General features: G+C 35.3%; 1 protein-coding gene across 2 annotated transcripts in view; it reads right to left on the minus strand.

Moving 5' to 3' along the window:
* Positions 1-3,576: 3,576 nt before the first annotated feature.
* The window catches only part of CLEC9A (C-type lectin domain containing 9A), a 40,196-nt gene continuing 20,861 nt past the window's right edge, over positions 3,577-22,911 (minus strand). The window contains exons 1-8 of one of the 2 annotated variants that reach the window (XM_017854826.1): positions 22,255-22,397; positions 17,909-18,012; positions 17,224-17,402; positions 15,641-15,721; positions 8,644-8,790; positions 6,693-6,844; positions 5,062-5,183; positions 3,577-4,108 (exon numbers count right to left, since the gene is read on the minus strand). In XM_017854826.1, coding sequence (XP_017710315.1) covers positions 3,976-4,108; positions 5,062-5,183; positions 6,693-6,844; positions 8,644-8,790; positions 15,641-15,721; positions 17,224-17,314 — 726 coding nt within the window. In that variant the 5' untranslated portion in view covers positions 17,315-17,402; positions 17,909-18,012; positions 22,255-22,397 and the 3' untranslated portion in view covers positions 3,577-3,975. Of the gene's footprint in view, positions 4,109-5,061; positions 5,184-6,692; positions 6,845-8,643; positions 8,791-15,640; positions 15,722-17,223; positions 17,403-17,908; positions 18,013-22,254; positions 22,398-22,911 lie in introns of those variants that run through there. The other variant, XM_017854827.1, reaches the window with a different exon arrangement.

Here is a 22,911-nt window from a genome sequence, read left to right on the forward strand (position 1 = left end):
GTTTCATAGTGTGAACTTCAATATAAAATATAAGATAAGTGAAGAAAATGCTTTTAAAAGGATCTAGTGATTTATTTTAAATATGGGGACACACACACATGCATAAGCAATGTTAAAAATAAAAAAAAACTTCAGCTGAATTAAATTTAAAAGAGTTTAATTGAGCAATGAAGCATTCACAAATCGGGTAGCCTCCAGAGCCAGAGTAGACTCAGAGGCTCCAGAGCAGCCATGTGGTGGAAGAAGACTTATGGACAGAGAAAGGAAAACGTAGTAAAGAAAACGGAAGTGATGTACAGAAAAAGCTGGGTTGGTTACAGCTCGGAGTTTGCCTTATTTGAACACAGTTCAAACAGTTGGCTACCTTTGATTGCCCAAAACACAGTGATTGGCACAAGTGTAGGCTAGGGTCTGTTTACACCTCAACTTGTTATAGTTGACATTATGTACACAGAATCCTTTAGGCTAAACTTCAAATACATAAGAAGGCGGTGTTAGGCTAAACTAGATTTATTAATAACAACCAACTTCTTTGGAAATTTGTATTTATGAACAAATTGTAGAAGGGCACCTACTTTGGGGAGCTAAGGATTTTATTACCAAATATTTTTGGTGATGAGTGCAGATTTTCAATGGAAGTAGTTCATATTAATAGGTACATAACAAGAAATGAGAAGTAAGTCTGCAGTTAAGCAATTGTTATGTAAGCCTTGTTGCTACAGAAGGAATATATGACTGATAGGAGGAAGTCAAATGATTTTGTGGACTAAGCTGTAAAACAGAGACATGCACTTATTGAAGTTTTGACTCCTAGCATCCTATATAGCTGCAGTCTAGCTCAGGGATGGATGACAAGCATCTCTTTAAGTGCCATTGATGTGAAGAGTCTAGCTGCCTGCAGAGTGAGTGGTGAATGGTATGTCATTCCAAGTCTGGGACTAAGGGATAGTGTCACTTTACATTGTGAGGAGGAAAAAATAACATACATTTGACATACTTCAGCTCCTTCCCTGAGCTTATTCTTCTTCGTCTTTCCCCTTAATCCCTTTGTCTTTATAGCAAAACTCACAATATTGATCACAGTGTGAACAAGCATTTCAAAACAACAGAAAAAGTGTATAGCATAACATTCTCACTACACACTTCTGAAAAATCGATATTAAGAATAGGAAATAATGATAAAGTGAATTTTAAAATCTGATTTGCTAAGAACAATATCCAGTTGAGAATCAGAGAGGGGCACTGTATGAACTGGTTTTTCTGGATGAGGAGACTTTTTTCTCTCTAGGTTCTTGTTTATGTAATTCTGAAGAAATTGCAGGAACAGTCAAACGAGGAGCCCAGCCTTTCCTGGTAGAGCTGAGATCCCCGGGTACACAATAAGCTCTTTCTTTTCCTGAGGATATTGAACCTGCTCTCAGGATTTATCAACAGGAAACAGGCCATGAGCCCTGTAACAGCAGGAAATGTGAGAAGGGTAATGGGGAGCTTTTATTTTAAGGATGCAAACACATTATGAACAAGGCAGAAAGTCTAGTAGGCTGTCTCAGGGCCAGCTTTAATATGTGGGAGTTGACTCCTCTGTAGAGAGATTCTTACAGTATTTGAAGATTACAAACAGCAGGATCCTCTGTTTTAAAGTCTGCATAACTTTTGTACATGCTTCATTATATGAATAGATATTTAGGCTCGAGTAATATCTACTATTATTCTATCAATATTATATATATATGTATATATATATTATACATTTAATGTACTTTAACCGAACATGTAATAAAAGCTTTTTTACATTTGCAAGACAGTTTTATTTTGAGTTTTCTTTTCGTTTGTTTAAGGCTAACTTAGAACTCAATGAAAGAGATCTAGGATGCCCAATTCATTGTTGGTGGGACTAGGATCTAAGACTGGCATACTCAGTGTTGTATTTGAAAAGCCTTGGTATCCTGGACCAACAGCAACCTGCAGAGAAGAATCCCCCAACTACAGCATCTGTGTGGAAAGCGGCATTGTTGCTGAGGAGATCGGTAGGAGCTGAAGTCAGCTGCGCTATAGATAAATTCTAATGTGAAAATACTGCATCATACACTATGGGATGACATCAGTTGAAGAATGTTTGCCTTTTGCTTTATTGTACTTTTTAAAGAATGATCATAAATGCTTCACATCCTTTCTCTAAACGTAGTTCCATGACAATGCTTTGAAGAATCTTTAAGGCAAACAGTCTTTGCTAGTAAATTCCGCTATTGTTTCTCCTTTATTCCAGGTTATTACATTCAGCTGCCAGCTGTCAGCTGTAAAAACCCAACACAGGAGACAATATATGCTGTGCTTTCTCTGCTGTTCTCCGTTTTCAGGTTCGGCAGAAAATTAGAGAAAAATCTCTTTTACTTAAACACCCACATTTAAACTCTAGGTCAAGGTAAATAAACAAAAACATGCTCTTCTCATCCTTACACAACCTTATCCATTGTAAAAGGAAATTTAGGTAAGAGGATATTTAATTTCATTTAAATGATTCCAAGTGACTCAGAGAATTAGGTTTTATTTTTACTTTATATATTTAAGTGATGTCTTTACACTTAGGAAGAAAAATGATAATCTAATGAATCTCAGCTCCTCCTTGTGAGAAATGAAGAATTAAATAAACTTATATTAAATTAAGCAAATATTTATTGAGAACCTACTAAGTGGTAAGGCGTTCCTGCAGGGACGGTAAGTGGTAACAAGTAATATAATAATAATTAAGGAATCTGTTCTTTCTGTAGATCACAAGGTACTTTGCTATTAATCATCTCTTGGGGATAAGATAGTCCATGCTTCAGGGAGCCTACAGACTTAGGGCAGAGAATGTCTATGGATTTATTTGAGGAGAATCCATTAACTTTAAAGCAGATATTCTCTCCAGAGAGTTGCTGACATTTTACCCATAAACTTTAACTTCTCAAGATCCCTGCAACAGGAACAAAAAAGGGATCATTTTTGTCTGGGATGCACAAATAAAGGTTGATGTGTAGAGATGACTGGTGATGTAGTCCAGAGAACAAAACCAAGCACTGATAGAGTGTTCAACTCTGTGCAAGACTATTCTCGGCACTGACATATATCTACAGTCTAATCCTCATACAATATTTTGAAGTAAGTTCTGTTGTTATTTTACAACGAGGCAACTGAGGCACTGAAAGATGTAATCGAAAGTGCTGGCGTGTTAACCCTGAGGGACCAGACCATGAGCCCTTTGATTTGTGAATGGTAGGGATGGTCATTGAGAGGAAAGAGAGAATTCACAGAATTCTCTGGAGACCATTCTGATCCTGGCATCCCGACTATTCCTTCTGCTTATGTCCAATTCTAGTAGTTCATCTTTCTCGTAGAAATCGAATCTTAAAAAGTACATTGTCTTACAGGCTGCAGATAGAAATCTGTCTTTCTTTCAGTTTGGAAATTCTTATCTCTGTTCCTCTATCCTATCAGTCTGATAACATAATGCCTGAAAGTCTAGAAAATGCATGGAAAGATCTCACAGACGGTGAGTTTAAAAGGCCAAATTTATTTATTTATTTAAAAATATTAGTCAGCTGTAACTGCTTCACCTCCCCAAACAACACAGATCTGTACCTTGTGTGAAATTTACAGTCATTCTGGGCTTTAAACAATAAAAATGATTTCCGTGCGTTTGTTCTTAACTCTTCGGAGTTTTGTCCTCTGTAGCTCTAAATAAGTTTTATTCTTGCAATGTGAACAATATCGAATGAAATCTGGACGGTGTGGAAGAATATTCCCAAGTGTATTATTGAGTCCCAGGTTGCTAATTCCATTGCCCACATTTTGGTTTACTGTTCTGTTTTTTTTTGTTTTTTGTTTTTTGTTTTTTGTTTTTGTTTTTTTTTTTTTTTGCAGGGGTGTTGGAGGGTGGGTTTTCCAAAGGCCTGTTCCAAATAATAGTGTAATAGAACACTTTGAACACAATTTCTTTCAGACAGAGGATCTTAACACATACTTCTCGCAGATAAAATACTTCCAAGTGCTGCAGTTAGACGAAAGAAGGGAACTGTTTTTGATGTACCCACAGACTTGGTTGGTTGACTGGGCTCTCTCTACTGGCAACCTGGAAAGGCAAGTCAGCATTTCTGAGGTTAGATTTGGGGGTTTCAGAGATGTTCCTGAGGGTAACTAATGAGATGTGTGTAGCTACTTGTTTTGTTTTAACATAGCACCTTCCTGTGGTGGTTTCGTCCGCCTTCTTCAGTAACTGCTTATTTCTCTCAATAAGGAATGTTAATATAATTTGAACAAAAACAGCATGTAAAGAAAACGAAAACATAGAAACCTAAAGACAGTCCCTAAATTAGAATGTCTTTGCTGACTCTTAATTTTCAAAATACTAAGGCACCTGATTCTGCTTCTCCATCTCCTCACTGCCATCTGAAAAGCTTAATGTGGAAATGAATAGTTACTCTCTACATACTAAGCAATACAAAAGAAACACACTTGATAATTATATTATTCATCAGACACTCAAATTGTGAGGTGAATTTTCTATAAGATAATAGTAGCAGGGCTGGCAAGGAGAAAGACTTAGAAGGCATGAAGCTATTCTAAATTTTGTTAGCTTTAATCCCAATTAGGCCGGGCGCGGTGGCTCACGCCTGTAATCCCAACACTTTGGGAGGCCGAAGTGGGCGGATCACGAGGTCAGGAGATCGAGACCATCCTGGCTAACACGGTGAAACCCCGTCTCTACGAAAAATACAAAAAATTAGCCGGGCGTGGTCGCGGGCGCCTGTAGTCCCACCTACTTCCGAGGCTGAGGCAGGAGAATGGCGTGAACCCGGGAGGCGGAGCTTGCAGTGAGCCGAGATCGCGCCACTGCACTCCAGTCTGCGGGACAGAGCGAGACTCCGCCTCAAAATAATAATAATAACAATAATCCCAATTAGCCGCCTGTAACATTATCATGCTGCTTGTCCCTTGGAGAAAATTCATGATACAAGGTAAAATAAACTTTTGAATTCCCTCATGTTTCTAACTTTTCTTGTAGCATTTTACTCAGAGACTTACAGGCCAGGAGAAGGAGAGGAGCCATCTTGCCAAAGCCAGCGTCCGCTGTGTCCATCCTGAGACAACCCCACCCAGTAATCATAGCTTCCTCTAATCTTCCTCAAGCTGCCAGTGATAAAATCCTGTAAGAGACAAGACCTGAACTGTGAAATGAGAAAACAAACAAACAAAACTCTAGTGAAATATAAAGTGTGACATTTTGCCTAGCTAGAAATTAATGGGAACTTGAAATCTGGAAAAAGAGAGAAGGGAGTATAAAAAAGTGCAGATACATTTTTTAGACTATTTTCTATTGCTGTATGATCCATGTGGTGTTAAACACAATGAAAAAAATAAACAACTGGGATTTTTAAAGTTTCAACATATTCAGAGCCCAGTAGGTAGTACACGTCAAGAAAAGAAAGTGTTATACTGAAGCTTCAATATCGAAAGTAAAAGTATTCTTGACATCATAGACCACATAGAATAGCCTTTCTCAGAATACTTCGATATGGAAAAATAGTTCATGAGATTCCAGGAGTGACTTAAGTATGAGCACATTCAGTTAGAAGAAGCATTCTAATTTGTGTCATCAAATTTGCACATAAAATAACTTTTTGAGCATATAATTGTAATAATTTACTTCAAGTGTTCTTGATTTGTTGCATATCCTTAACAAATTATTTTCTCATGACTTTTGTTGAAATGAACTTCATCTAATTACTGAATATAGCAGGTATACATTTTTTATAGGGCCAAAGTGTGCAATTTTGCATTCTATTTCATATATATTTATGGGTAGAATGAGTTCAAGGAAACATCTTATTGTTCACTTGTTTTATTTTATTATTATTATTATTTTTGAGATGGAGCTTTGCTCTTGTTGCAAAAGCTGGAGTGCAATGGCACTGTCTCAGCTCATTGCAAACCTCTGCCTCCTGGGTTCAAGCAATTCTCCTGCCTCAGCCTCCCACGTAGCTGGAATTACAGGCTCCCACCACCATGCCCACCTAATTTTTGTATTTTTAGTAGAGACAGGGTTTCACCATGTTAGCCAGGCTGGCCTTGAACTCCTGAGCTCAGGTGATCCACCCACCTTGGCCTCCCAAAATGCTGGGCCCACCCAGCCTATTCACTTGTTAAGACGTTGGTAAACTAGATTTAATGCCAATTAAACATTTCATTTAGCAGATACTTATTTTTCAAGACCTATTTATTTCATGGCATCACTTCAGTTTTTATACTTCTGTTTTTTCTTGATAATTACAAGATTATTATAGGTTATTATATTTGCCTACAGCATTGAAAATAATACGTTTAAAACATATCTGCAACTATAATGTACGTACATCTTGAAGTGGATTATCATGCTATGAAATAGTATTCTCCTTATTCCCTCTGCTTTTTAATTAACCAAGGACATAGAACAAACGTATTCTTCTCGATTTCAGATAACCATCCTATTTTATGTTTTCCCATTAAAAGAAAATAAAACATAAGGATTCTAACTTTGTCTCTTTTAAACCTTTATTTTTACAATTATACTGCTGTTATACAATATTAAGGAACTTTATCTTATGAGAATGAGGGATTTCTTTTAATAAGTAAAATGGTATTTTCAGAATAACATGAGACCACAAAACAGTGTTTACCATTTCTTCTTTGCTCTCTATTTGTAGCAGTGTGGAACCTTCCTTTAAACAATTCTCTTGACTGGTGTGCCAAATTCTCCAATGTTCAGAGACATAGTAACAGCTTTCTCTGTTCTGAATCCAATTGTTTGGACAAGGACTGCAGTTATGCGCTTTGAATATAAACATTTTACTTTAGTATCTTGTTGTAAAATATTAACAACATATATCCCCCAAAAAGCCCCTTGCCTCACCCTTAGCAAGGCTGAATCCCATAACATAATGGTTCACATGATGTAGCACTTACCAATTTCAGCTTCTCTGAGGCTCAATAGAGTAAGATTCATGTAATATGTTCTACATGCAATGGGCCTTTAACTTAAATATGAAATTAATTGTGGGATATACTTAACTAATTTTTTTATCTTCTATAATAGTTAATCTGATTATTCCCGTTTTATCAGTCTTTCCTTTCTTTGAATTCACATCATTTATTGTCTTCACTTATTTGCTTATTGTTTCATGTCGGTTAATCTTACTGCCCCAATTTAGCCAGAAATGTACTGGACCATTGCATGGATTGAATAATAAGCTTTGAATTTATATTTAAATTCTGAGCGCTAAACAAGGAAATATTTTATAGATAATGGAGAGAACAAGTAATCCACCTTAAGAAGTGATTTGAAAACATGCAGGTGAGGAAAACTGGAGAAGAACATAAGTGAACAATATGTTTAGTTTAGGACTCTGATACAACTAAGAAGTAAGCCTTAATGTTTAATCAGTTTTATGGAACCTGTTTTAAGATGGAATATGGTCACAAAAGAAGAATGGTCAAATGTGGAAAAGGGGGACCAAAGACCAAGAATTTGACCGAGTGTTTCTGGCACAGGTCTATAGAAGGAAAGACACTGAAACTTCCACAACTCTGGTTTCTAGACAGTCCCTGTATGTAGGCTAAGAAATAACTCATCAGTAGCTTCCACGGGCCAGATGTTGAGTTGTTTAAAGCTCTTCTATATCTTTTGTTTGGAATCCCTGCTAACCAATATCCTGAACATTGTTAGAGTTATAGTGTAAATAATGTAGACAGTGGTATTTGTGACGCTGAAGAACGTGTTGGATTTGTACGTCTCCAAAATGGATATTGTTGTTCTGTTGAAAGTTGATGGCTCAGAGGTGGGTCTCACTCGAGTTTGCAGTGGCCTGCTGCATATAGAGACGTTGTTGGGCACACAGTGATCCTTCAAATACTTGATTAAATTTTAATCAGAAGGAACTATGGTTGATTTTTGACATCTCTCACTGGCAATTATGTAAATGGTATCCAGTCTAGGAAAGTTAATTCTCTAAACTATATGTACAAGCATTATGAAATGCCAATTAAGTAACCATAGAATACTTGACAAACTATATGACAGGTAGAAATAGACTGCATTAGGTTTAAAATGCTTGTAAAGCATATAAAAGATTAAACTGGAGTAAATTCATAGAATTTTAAAAAAGAGCTAGGTCCTGCATCATAAAAGAATTTTGTGGTAAATACTCATTGTCAAAATGAATTTTTTTGCTCAAAGCTATCTAAACTTGAAACTAAAACAGTACCTAAACTAAATATATTGGGAAATTTGGAGCTAGAATGAAAATACCCTTACAAATTTGAATGGCTGGATAAAACGATGTCTTTTTGTGTGTGTGTGTGTATTTTTTTAATCTGACCTACTAATTGCACACATACCTCTTTGGCATTTGACAGTACATTTCCTTTAGTTGTATTCTTTTGGATCCCTGGTGTTTCCACATAGTATTGGATGTTATAATAAGATTGAACTAAAGAGTGATCAAAATTATGTTACTCTTATTATAAAATCCTAACAGTGTTGCAGAGAACAAAATGTGTGTCACTGTTTCTTTTGAGGCATTGGTGTATATATTTAGATGTATACAGTGGAAACTGATTTTTATGCATTACCTGAACTAAAAGAGTTTTGCATGAAGGTTTGACAAAATTTCATCTGAAGGACATGGCTTCTCTTCCATTCTGTAAAGTTTAGCAGTGCCCTCTCTTGTTGGATGAGTTTTTCTTGCTGCTGCATCGCAGTGGTGGACACCTGCAACACTTCAAATGACAGCAATCATTCCTAATAAGATACTGACATTTTATAGCAAAATAATCCTTCAACACAGACTAAAGACAACTACAAATTACTATTATTTTTGAGACTTGAATTTGTATTATTTTAGTTTTTGCTTAAAGCTTACATTGTACAAGAATCAAACACTACAAAGGACGTGGAACAAAACTTCTCTTTGCACCCCTTTTTAATTCACTCGATTTTACTCTCCCCAACCAGATTTACCAATTTAATTTTTATTATTTGGGAGGTTTTGAATGTTACACATAAAACAAAATGAAACATTACAAATGAAAGCAAATGAATATAAAACTCGCACTCTCCCATTAACACAAATGGTAACAATATGTTTATATGGTTTTGCACCTTTTATCATTAACATACATATTTGAACATAGTTCCATATCAGTACATAGACATGTAAAATTATAGTACAATGGCACAACCAGGATATTGACATTGATACAATCAAGAAACTCGGCTCCTCCATTACCATCAGGATCTGTCCTTGCCCTTTTATAAGTACACCACTTCCCTCTTGCCTTCACCCCTTGTTTACTCCTGGCAATCACTAATTTGTGTTCCTTTTCTATCACATTGAATGAAATATAAATGGTATCTTACAGTACGTAACCTTTTGCTCTTCGCTTCATTCACTCAGAATAATCCTCTGGAGACTCATGCAGACTGTTGTTTAAATAAATAGCTCACCTATTTCTTATTGTTGAGTAGAATTCCATGATATGGACTACCACTACTAGTTTAACCGTTCACCCACCGAAGGACATCCGGGTAGTTTTCAGGTTTTAGTCATCACAAATAGAGCTACTATAGGCAGTCATGTACAGGTTTTTGTGTGAACATAAATTTTCATTTCTATGAGGTATACGCTCAAGGGTGCAATTGCTGTGTTTTAAGGAATTGTGAAGTTTAGATTTTTAAGAAACTGCTACACTATTTTCCACAGTGGCTACAGCATATTACATTTCCACCAGGAGTGAGTGAGTGATCCGCTTTCTCTGTAGCTTGACGTGCATTTGATGTTGTCACTTACTGTTATTTTACCCATTCTGATTATGTATGTAGTAATATCTCACTGTAGTTTTAATTTGCATTTCCTCAATGGCTAATGACATTGAACGTCTTTTCTTGTGCTTATTTGACATTTGTATATTCTCTCTGATGAAATGTCTTTTCATGTCTTTTTGCCATTTTCTCATTGGATGTTCTAGTTTTTTACTGTTGAGTTTTGAGAGTTCTTTGTACATTCTAGGTTCTAGTCCTTTGTCAGATATTGATTTACAAGTATTTATTCCCAGTCTGTAACTTGTCTTTTATTTATTTACTTATTTATTTTTGTAGAGATGGGGTCTTACCTTCTTGCCCAGGATGGTCTTGAACTCCTGGACTCAAGGAATCCCAAAGTGCAGGGATTACAGGCATAAGCCACCACACCTGGCCTGTAACATGTCTTTTTATCCTCTTCCTAGTGTTTTTTGCAGAGTATGTACGTTTCATTTTGATGAGGTCCATCCAGCTTACCAATTTTTCCTTTCATTAATCATTTTTTGATGTAAGTCTAAGAATTATTTGCCCACCTTTAGATTCTGAAGATTTTGTCTTATATTTTTGGAAAGTTTTATAGTTTTATGCTCTACATTTAAGACTGTGATCTATTTTGAGTTAACTTTTAATTTTTGTGTAAGGTATAAGACTTAGGCTTATTTTCTTTTTCTTTTATTTTTTCTTTCCTATGGATGTCTAATTTCTCCAGCACCATTTGTTGAAAAGCCTATCCTTCTTCTTTCAATTGATTTGCACTGCTGAAAAAATCATTTGGGCATATTTGTATGAGTCTATTTCTGGATTCTTTATTGTATTTTATAGCTGTCTTTTTGTCCACTAATACACCTAGATTTAATTAATACAGGTTTTGGAATCAGATAAATTGATTCTACTCAGTTATATAATTGGTTTAAAATAAGTTTATGATATGTTAATCATTATCAGATTGTGGCTATTGAATAGACATATTGTACAGAGAGAATGGCATCAAGAAAAATTAATTAGTTAATTAAGAAACAAATCAAAACACCTATGCATGTCAGCCAGACCTTTAGTATTAAAAATCCTCTTTTAGAGAGAAACAGAACAAAAGAGGAGAACAAATGGGCAAATCTGTAAAATTACGTTCATATTTTTAACCACAAAACGGAGGTAACCAAGATCACACACAAAAATCTTCTGGCCAAGACAGGATGGTCGCGGTGGCTCTTGCCTGTAATCCCAGCATTTTGGGAGGCTGAGGGGGGGTGGATCACTTGAGGTCAGGAGTTCGAGACCACCATGGCCAACATGGCAAAGCCATGTACTAAGAATACAAAAATTAGCTGGGCGTGGTAACGTGCACGTGTAATCCCAGCTACTCAGGAAGCTGAGGCAGGAGAGGTACTCGAACCCAGAAGGCAGAGGTTGCAGTGAGGTGAGATCATACCCCTGCACTCTGCACTCCGGCCTGGTCAAAAGAGTAAGAAAAGAAAAGAAAAAGAAAAAAAACATTTAATTACATATCTACATATTCTGATCTGTTTTACTTATCAACATTGCTGCTGAGAAGAAAATACCAGACCTCAAAAGCCATGGACTAGACAAAGCAGATGTTTATGCCCTGTCCATCTGTGGATAGGTAAAAAAACTCAGGCTGTCAGCTGCTTGGAGTTTTTTCCCTCTTTTTAGCAAAATGATGGATCTAACCAGAGTCGAGTGTAGGACAGTGATGCGCTAATTTTATCCTATTAATGATCTGGCATGTTTAGACATTGAAAAATAATAATTTTCCTCTTAGATTCAATATATAATTCTAAAATTTTATATTGAGATGCTTTTTTAGATTAGCCATATTATAGAAGCTGTTGTTGTTTATTACTATCTGAACAGCTTATACTATATGAAACTAATAAAACTGGAGAAAGAGAAATGAGACTTCTCTTCAGAGTTTCAAATGGGAAGCAAAATATAGCAGCTTTATTGGGGTTGAAGTTGTAATAAATTTGCAATGAGGACTAAAGACAAAACAATATAATTACCTAGGGAAAATAACAAAATACTTTTAACGTCCCCAAATAAAACTATTTGTTGTATGATATTATACATTATACCTAATTGATGAATTAAGAAAATGAACAGTAAAACAAATTAAAAGCTGATTTCTTAGAAAATATTTTGAACTACAGAGTTTTTTAAATAAAAAATTAATGCCATAAATAATGTAGAAAATTAGAAAATGTGAAATAGTAGGAAGAAAACTAAATAATTAAGTCTACTTACCTTTGAAACCTCCACTCAATATGGCCATTTAGTATTTGGTTTATATTATTGAAAACTCTTCCTGTGTACGTATATAGAAGAAGTATTAGATATACAACCTTTAGAAAACCATATTTTATATAAATGTCTTTTAGAAATCTGCTTCTTTCGTGAGAAAATATTGCATAACCATATTTCCAAAACAATAACAATGGTTCTAGAAGATTTCTTTAAATAATGGCATTGTATTCTTTTATATAAATATGACTTAATTAATTTTACCAGTCCTTCTATTGTCAGGTAGGAATGAACTGTCCTTTAGTAATATATATGAGCAATTTGTAATTAGCACTTTCATTATATTCATGTTATGATACTTTTAAACAAAAGGTTATAATTTTCATTTACTACTTTTTGTCAGAAACATGGTCCTGTTTAAAAAATATATATGTATACAAGTTAAATATGTTTTGACATTTGTCTTACAATGCAAGTTTTCATAAAGATAATTGGATGTAACATTTTAATTTAAACTGGAACATAATCAAAATGGAATATTTATTAAAAAATAAACATGACTTTTGTAACTCCAAGCCTACTGGCTATAACATAATCTATAACCAGCTGGGACAAGTAATTAGTTATTGAACAGAATGTTTCACATGAAGAAGCTGCTTATTGCTTAACACAACAGTTTCAATATGGTAACTGGTTGTATTTTTTTAAAGCCCTAAGTGTTAAAAATGTATAAGAAGACCTAGGCAAATTATAAATTTAAAACAACAACAATAAAATTAATAGTCACTACACTTGAACAAAAGCTAAAGGAAAATACACTTTACATCTGTATAGTGATATTTAAGTTTTGTAAGTATACATTTTAGCTATTAAGACAAAATTTAAAAGCAAAACTTTTATTTGTAAGAATTTTCTAAAAATTACTGGAAGTCTTAAGCGCATGGTTTTCTAGCTATGTTTCTTTTATCCTCATCAAAGTAACATTTTCTTCATACAATTTGTGTTTGGGGAGTTAACTTTTTTTAAAGATACACTACATTCATAGGATTAAAACATTAAAAAAAATCCAAAAAGCAAACATTGAAATATCTTTTTCTCCACATTGTCACGATTTATCTCACTCCTCTTGCCCTCACTTTTAGTATTTCTTATATAACCTTTCATTGTTTGTTTAAATTCAAGAAAATGTTCATTTTTAGTCAAATTGTAACATAGCATATACATTTAAAAAATAATTTCAGCTTTTATTTAGATTCGGGGGTACATGTGCAGGTTTGTTACTCAGGCATATTGCATGATGCTGATGTTTGGGGTACAACTGATCTCATCAGCCAAGTTTTAAATGCCGTTTGTGCTTTACATGCAGAAGTGTTTCTTCTTTCTTTTGTTGCTCTTGCTTCCAGGTATTCTGTTGTGTAGATGATGTACCCTTATTTATTAACATGGTCTCTTATCAATGTGGTGGGTATTTGAGGCTTTTCCCCTATTGTTAGATTGCAGGTTTATCCACAGGAACAATTTCCAAAAGTGGTACTGCTGGGTCACAATTAAGACAGTTTAAAATAACTCACTATCTTAGGAACATGATTTATAGGTTTCATATAAAAAGATTTCCTCTACTAGACCGAGAAGACACTTACATATACACTGAACAGCAAATCTTTTGACAACATGGAAAATGTAGAGTGTATTTTTTTTCTTTTTGAGACAGAATCTCTCTCTGTTGCCCAGGCTGGAGTGCAGTGCTACGATCTTGGCTCACTGCAGCCTCCACCTCCCTGGTTTAAGCAATTCCCCTGCCTCAGCCTCCGGAGTAGCTGGGATTACAGGCGCATGCTACCACTCCTGGCTAATTTTTTTGTATTTTAAGTAGAGATGGGGTTTCACCATGTTGGCCAGACTGGTGTCGAACTCTTGACCTCAGGCAATCCGCCCACCTCGGCCTCCCAAAGTGCTGGATTACAGGCGTGAGCCACCACACTTCACCTAAAGTGTACTCTTATAATCATCCTTATTATGTAATATGTGATTTTTGTCTATATAGTAGAAAAAATATTTGGCAATTGGAGACTATAGATTTATGTTTATATAAAAACCAAATTATATATCCCATTCACTTGACAACACTGCTTCAAGATGTTGCATCTTCAATTAATTTTTTTTTAATTGGAAATGATTTTATACTTTAGGTTTCAAAATCTTCTTACCCCAAATAATTATTTGTAAAATAACATTGAAATTCATTATATAGAATTAACATTTAAACAGTACTTTTAAATATTTGCAATGCAATTTAAATATGAATTCTTATATTGTAGAGGTACAATGAAGCTTGGCAATGTGTCATTAAAAGTCCTCAATTTTTGCAGAAGTGGATTATTAGATGTTAATTGACTTAACTGGTCTTTTAGATATAAATTGTTTCTATTGTGTTTGATAAACAGGTATTTAATATGTATGTTTCTTAAAAAATGAACTCACATTTGCCTAAAATATGTATTTTTTAATAAGACACAAAGAGAGTAGATAGAGAAAAAGAAAACTGTCTTGAAGTTCTAACATTTTGTTAAGCTGTGAAACTTTATTTGAGGAGATAGACAAAGTAACAATTACTGAGTAAGCTCTTAGCAATTCTTAAAACCTTCCTGTAAAAACCAGCAGAAAATGAAGCTCATGACATTACCTGAGCAAGATCAAACTTCCCATATTTTGTGAATGCGAATCTGAACCTTTCCCTTTCTTTTTCTCAGAGTTCATAATTCTTCCTCTCCGGCTGATGTCTTTTAGATAGAGATATGATTTGCCAAGGCATATAAGAAAGAAACATCTATCCAAACAATACCCTTCACCTCTATCTTTTAATGTACATTTTTCTTAGTACTAGCATGAGTGATGTTAGAGCTTCATAGTTCTTTTTCTGGAAACTGAAGCTCTGTAATTATTAAATTTTATAAAAATTGCACTTGTCAAACATGAAAACATTTCTTCTATTTGGACTAAAAAGCAATGTGGTTAAATGTGGCCAAACAAAGCTCTTGGGTTTGCATTAAACATTTTAAAATGAAACTTGCCTAATATAAATACTCCTTAAAAGTCAAATTTAAATTAAATATGTATTAGAAACAGAAAAGCAGACTGTGAAATCTTTCAAATTGCATGCTTTAGCATGTTAGCATGACTCACAAATTGAATCAGAATATGTTATTATTTTCATTGTTTCTCCCAAAGACTTACAGCACATAATTTGAATTAAAAAACATGCAATAGATCACTGAAAGTTATCAGTGGCATCCAAGTGCTCAGAGAGTTCTATCCAATGCTTGAAATTTGAGGCCATTATTTTAAATCATTTATGTGCATTCTCGTATTACTTAATTGATTTTCCATCCATTTATAAATTATGAAGTTCTATACATAATTATATACATATATCATATATATATAAGCTATTTGTAGTGTATAATACATATGTCAATACAGGTTATTTTGAAAATATATTTTTGTACTTACACTTGATGCCCAAGAAAATGGATGCTGTTAATAACCCCATGCAGAAAATACATGAAATCACCATCACAAGACACCATGCTCCTAACCATGGAATAGGAAAAATGAAACCAAGTTAGAGAAAGTAGATAAAAAAGATGGGGCAAGGATGGATTGAGATTGAGTAAAAAAAGGAATTAACATTGGCATTTCTACTGAGAGTTGCTGGGGCCTGGAATGTGTAAAAGAAAAGGAAAAAGAGAACCTTTGCTCAAATGCATTGAAATACAATGCATAACTTGGAATACATGTGATATGGAAATTGCCAAATTAAATAGATTTAATAGTATACTTCTGTTATCCTTATCTTTGATGTCACACCTTATCAACGAATTATATGTATTCTTTTCCAACCACCTTTTAGAGATTCCCCCAAGCCAAATGCTGGCTTTATCTTTTGAGATAAAAAATGCTGTCTCACATCTCCCCATGTCTTCAGTGTTACTTGAACATGATTAAATAAAAGAAAGATACACATTTTAAATATATACTTTTAAATATACATTTTTGGAAGACGAACAAGTTTTCCAAGGTAATTTTACAACCCTGCAGAGAGGAAAAAAAGGAATATGTGATTTTTTTTGTATTCAAAAACTAATCATAGAAAAATAGTTAAAATTTATCTTTGGATATTGTGATAGGCAGAGAAACGCCCCTGCCTAACATGCCAGTGTCATAATTCCTGGAACTTGTAAGTTACCTTATGTGGAAAAGGGACTTTGAAGATGTCATTAAGTTAAGGATTTGGGATGGAAAGATTAACCTGAATTATCTGGATCCTCTTTAAGTGAGAGATAGGATATTGGAGGGACAGCATGGCATGATAATGGAGGCTGAGAAACATTTAAAGACATTATGTTGTTGACTTTCAAGACAGAAGAAGGGTCCATGAGCCAAGTAAAGCAATAAATACAGCTCTAGACACCGGAAAAGACAAGGTATAGATTCTTCCACTAGATCCCTGCCAACACCTTGGTTTCAGCCCATTGAAATACATTTCAACTTGTGACATCTAGAGCCCTAAGATAATAAATTTACGTTCTATTAATCCCCTAAGTCTGTGTGATTGGTTACACCAACAGACAGGAACTAACATAGATATTAAATGATGCAGACAGAACTAATCACTGTAACCAACAACTCTAGGCCAATGAGATCTTGCCAGTTTTTCAACCTATGTTTTCCCTTTTTATTTCTTAGTATTTATCAGATAATTTGCAGAATATTTTAATAGGACTTCAGTTAATTAAAGTTGTATTTTTTCACAAATTTCCCAACTCTAGATATTCTTTTTCTTTTCTAGAGAGGCAAAGGAAAAAACAGTTCCACATATTTATCAAGTTAATTGCTCTTTTTATTTTTCACCTTTACTTACTCCTTCTCCACTTCTTTAGCATTTCACGGACATGACAGTACCCTTAAGTAGACTATCTCAGATTAGAATAAACATCTTGGCCTCATGATAGAGCAGAAAAAAACAAAACAAAACACAAAGAACAAAAAACATGAACCCTAAAGTCTCACACAAAAGAGCTGGAACTGGTTACCTGAACATTTGTTGCAAGACAGACATTTCTGGTAAGTGTTTGGTGCTGGACTATCCCACTGAAGAGAGGTGTATATTTCTTCCTCATGCATGTCTGAGGTGCTTTGATAGGAAAGCAGTCCACACAGGAGGCTGGAACAAATAACTCCTCTTGTGGTTTGGAGCAGGTTGGTGAAAGAACTGAAATTGGTTACATTTTCACAGTAGTGAGAAACTATATTTGTGTTTAAGGAGTAGAATAGATGCACCTTCATTCAGAAAGTGGAAGTTTATGAAATCTAAGCCAAAACACAACTTGGTGAAAAAGGAAATGAGAGAGAACTGAATTCGGAATGGCCAATGATAGAACATTTTTTATCTGGTTTCCAAAATGTAGCAGATGTTGAAGGTGATAGCAGTGAGTTCAGAAGAAAAAGATGTAAGTGCAAAGAACGCACTAGCATTTGGTATAGGAGATGAAGCATAGGGGTGACCTAGATAGTAAAGATATAAAGATAACTTGCATTGGGCAAACCAGGGTGTAAAGAGTGGGAGATCACTGGGTAGCCTTAAACAACAAAGCTAGGAAGGGATTTCAACCTTAAGCTAAGTTTATATACTGTATATCTGTTGGTGTAATGCTAGTTACTGTGATAAATAAACCTCAAAATATCAGCAACTTAACACAATAAAAGTTTATATCTTACGTAATGATTTAGCTCCAGGAATCCTAGTTAGTGATAGCATTCCTCCAAATGAGACTTGGGATTCTTTCATCTTGTGAGACATTGGAGTCCTTGACTTCCATCCACTGGGAAAGAAAAGAGAAGGTGATGAATCCACACCTGCTCTTGAAAGCCATAACCTAGAATAGCATGTCTCACATTCACATCCACCAAAGGCATGCCCACTTTTGGACACAAGGTTTGAGCTTGCAAAATGTATGTTTTGCCTGGACAGCAAACTCTTGATGACCACTTCACTCTAGAAGGAAAGCATGAACTATTTAGCTGACAAATGGCCATTTCTGCCACATCTTGTGACTATAGCATCAGAAATTTGAGACTTTAATCATCATTCATCGTTTGACCACTTGTCTTTATGGCCAAAGGTTATGTCTAAGTAACATAGTCTATGAGTCCCAACATTATGCAAAATTACACTGTTTACTTTTGTTTCAGTATCTCACTGGATTCATCAGTCTTTTCCCTAGCAATCAGGCCCCCAGAAAGAAACAAAGGGCATACTCAAGGGGTAATCTAAGGGCATTTAATTAAAGGACCGTATATAAAGTTTCGGGAAGTGTTAAGGGAACCAAAAAGAGGTGTGACATATGCACTGGGAAGCTGTCAGGTCGCCTGAATAATTAAGTTGAAAATGTTTATTGGAACTGCATGACCTGCCTGACAAAGGCCCTGGACTAATATAGAGAACGTGTACCTCTGCCAAACGAACACGTGGCAGGGAGAGAGCCCGTCGAATTAATACCCTACCTCTGATCACCAGTGCCTTCCATTGGCTGAATTTACAATTCAGGGGCCAAGTTTATGTGCTCTGATAATGTGTTCATTTGAGCTCAGCCTCTCAAAACACAAGTCGGAACTGAGATAATCCCCAGGGGCAATTGAAAAGAATATCCAGCCCATTCGCATACATGTATTTTTAGATGGATTTTCACTCTTGTCGCCCAGGCGGGAGGGCTGTGGCCCTATCTTGGCTCACTACAACCTCCGCCTCCTGGGTTCAAGCAATTCTCCTGCCTCAGCTTCCCAAGTAGCTAGGATTACAGGCACCTGCCACCACGCCCAGCTAATTTTTGTATGTTCAGTAGAGATGGGGTTTCGCTGTGTTGGCCAGGCTGGTCTCAAACTCCTGACCTCAGGTGATCCACTTGCCTTGGCCTCCCAAAGTGCTGGGATTACAGGCATGAGCCACTGTGCCTGGCCCCATTCTTCAATATTTTATGTGATGCTCACATGACCTGAGATTCACATCTGAAAATTAACGTAACTTAATCCCACATAGCCTTGAAGTAGGATCACTTCTATCTTGAGGAGAAACAGAGGAAGAAATCATAAGCATACCAAATGTACATTGAGACTAATGTTAGGAACATGGTAACAGAAGCGTAAGTTGTCATTAATTTCCAATTGTTCTCAATTTTTATCAGCACTAAATATCAGGCTCAGAAAGACTCCTTTTCCCCAAATGTAGAACATTCCCTGATAAATTTCACTGTATGGAGCCATTGGCTTCTCCTAGTGCAGGATTAATATGTTACCTTTATTACTTTTGATGTTTTTAATCATACCTTTATTTATTGTTAATTATATTCCAAGTACTATTTTCAAGAACTTATACATGAATTATTTTGATTATTACCAATGGATCAATGAAATAGGCGCTGTCATTAGTATCGAGTACAGGCATATCTTATTTTATTGAGCTTTGTATTATTGTACTTTGCAGATATTGCATTTTTTTAAAAAGTGAAGATTTGTAGCAACCCTCTTTCAAGCAAGTCTATCAGTGCCTTTTTTTTCCAACAACCTATGGTTACTTTATGCCTCTGTGTCACATATTGGTAATTCTCATATTATTTCAACACTTTTCATTATTATTACTTGTTATGGTGATCTTTGATGTTACTGTTATAATTGTTTTGGGGACCCACCGTGAACTATACCCATATAAGCTGTTTAATTTTGTTGATAAATATCAGTAAATACTGTGTTGTTCTGACTGTTCCACTCACTGAGTGTTCCGTCATCTCGGTACCTTTTCCTTGAGCCTCCTTATATTCCCTGAGAACTAACAATATTAAAAACAGGTCAGGTGATAATGCTACAAAGGCCTGTAAGTGTTGAGGGAAAGAGTTGCATGTCTCTCACTTTAAATCAAAAGTTAAAAATGATTAAGTTTTAGTGAGGAAGACATGTCAACAGCCAAGATAAGCCAAAACCTAGACTTATTACATAAAACAGCTAGCCAAGTTGTGAATGTAAAGGAAACATTCTAGAAGGAAATTAAAAGTGCTACTCCAGTGAACACACAAATAATAAGAAAGCAAGATAGCCTTATTACTAATATGGAGAAAGTTTAGAGGTCTAGATAGAAGATCAAGCCAATTACAACATTCTCTTAAGCCAAAGCCTAATTCAGAGCAAAGCCCTAACTCTTTTCAATTCTACAATGAGTGAGAGAGGTGAGGAAGTTGTAGAAGAAAAATTGGAAGCCAGCAGAGGTTGGTCCAGAGGTTTAAGGAAAGAACCCATTTCTCTAACAAAAAAACGAAAGATGAAGCAGCAAATATTGATTTAGAAACTGGAGAATGTTATCCAGAAAATAAAGTTGAGATAAGTGAAGGTTGCTACATTAAACAACAGATTTTTAGTATAGATGAAACAGCTTTGTATTGGAAAGATGACATATAGGACTTTTAAAGCTAGAGAGGAAAAGTCAGTGGCTACCTTGAAAGCTTCAAAGGACAAACTGACTCTATTGTTAGGGGCTAATGCAACTGGTGACTTTAAGTTAAAGTCAATGGTCATTTATCATTTCAAAAACGCTAGAGATCTTAAGAATTGTCCTAAATATACCCTGCCTATTCTTTATAAATAAAGCAACAAAGTCTGGATGACAGCACATTTGTTTATAGCATTGTTTACTGAGTATTTTAAGCTCACTGTTGAGAACTACAGCTCAGAAAAAAAAGTTTGTTTTTTTTTTTCCTCTAAATATTGCTGCTCATTGACAATGCCTCTATTCACTCTAGAGCTCCGATGAAGATGTACCAGGATATTAATGTTTTCATTCCTGCTAACATAGCCTCCATGTCTGCAACCAGTGGATCAAGGAGTAATTTTGACTTTCAAGTCTTATTCTTTAAGAAATAAATTTTATAAGGCTATCACTGCCACGGATAGTGATTCTTCTGATATATCAGAGCAAAGTAAATTGAAAACCACCTGGAAAGGATTTACTATTCTAGATGTCATTGAGAAGATTTGTGATTCATGGAAGGAGTCAAAGTATCAACATTAACAGGTGCTTGGAAGAAGTTGACTCAAACCCTCATGGATAACTTTCAGGGGTTCAAGACTTCAATGGCAGAAGTAACGGCAGATGTGCTGGAAATAGCAAGAGAATTAGAACTGGAAGTGAAGCCTGAAGATGTGGTTGAATTGATGCAGTCTCACGAGGAAACTTGAACAGATGAGGAGCTGCTGCTTATGAATGAGCAAATAAAATGGTTTCTTGAGACAAATATTACTCCTGGTGAACATGCTGTGAACATTGTTTAATTAATAACAAAGGATTTCAAACACTGCATAAACTTAGTTTTTAAAGCAGTAGCAGGATTTGAGAGGATTGACTCCAATTTTGAAAGAAGTTTACTATGGGTAAAAGGCTATTTAACATGATTTCATGCTACAGATAAAAATTTCATAAAAGGGAGAATGAATTGATGCCACAAACTTCACTGTTGTCTTTTTTTTTTTTTGTTTTTTAAATGGAATCTCACTCTGTCACCAGGCTGGAGCGCAGTGGCACAATCTCGGCTCACTGCATCCTCAGCCTTCCAAGTAGCTGAGACTACATGTGTGCACCACTACGCCCAGCTAATTTTTGTATTTTTAGTAGAGACAGGATTTCACCATGTTGGCCAGGATGGTCTCCAACTCCTGACCTTGTGATCCGCCCACCTCAGCCTCCCAAAGTGCTGGGATTACAGGGCGTGAGCCACCATGCCTGGCCCACTGTTATCTTATTTTAAAAATAGCTGCATCTGCATCTACCCCATCCTTCAGCAACCACCACTCTGATCAGTCAGCATCCATCAACATCGAGGCACAACCCTCTACCAGTTAAAAGGTTTCCACTCACTAAAGACTCAGGTAATCGTTAGCATTTTTAGCAATAAATTATTGTGTTTTTAAATTAAAGTATGTACATTTGTAGACATAGTGCTATTGCATACTCAATAGGCAACAGTTTAGGGCAAATATAACTTGTATATGCATTAGGAAACCAAGTTATTAGTGTGACTCACCTTATTGCAATGATTTCTTTATTGTGGTGATCTGGAACTGCGTCCACAATACTTCTGAGGTATGCTTGTAACTTAGTTGTAATTTGAAGCACAGAGGAGTCGAATTTTGCTAAGTTCACTTAGATAATAGGTAGAAGATTTAGTATTTGGAATGAAGTGTTCTGATCTGTGCTACTAACGTTTCTGTTATTTTGATTTCATGTGTAAGATGCTTTAGATAAGAATACCAGGAAAAAATATCTTTGTAGGCACAGTTTGATTGGCTTACATTTTTAAGTTGTATTGTTGCCATGCACTAAGATACTATTCTTCTAAATTTATGTGTGCCATAGTGATGTATGAACATATGCTTTTCCATTTTGGGGAGATGAAATGAAAGCCAAAGATATGGTTAATTTTTGGATAATGTTCTGAATTATTAGTTCCTATTTGATTTCTCTAAATAAACAATTAAAAATATAGGAAATAATAATACATTCACTCCGCAAACTCGCAAGAAAATCTTCTAGACATTTGAAATAGCAAGTAGAAATTTGAGGTAATCATTCTGTTGAATGTTTTCCTAAAACCCTCAAATCTGCCTTGTTTATTGATAGTCTAGAAATAAAGATAAAGATTCAAGTGTCTTGAGTGTTAGTGCACAAAGATTTAAGAGTA

This window comes from Rhinopithecus bieti, unplaced genomic scaffold (assembly GCF_001698545.2).
Source record: "Rhinopithecus bieti isolate Rb0 unplaced genomic scaffold, ASM169854v2 scaffold_39951, whole genome shotgun sequence".
Classification (NCBI taxonomy): Eukaryota; Metazoa; Chordata; class Mammalia; order Primates; family Cercopithecidae; genus Rhinopithecus; species Rhinopithecus bieti.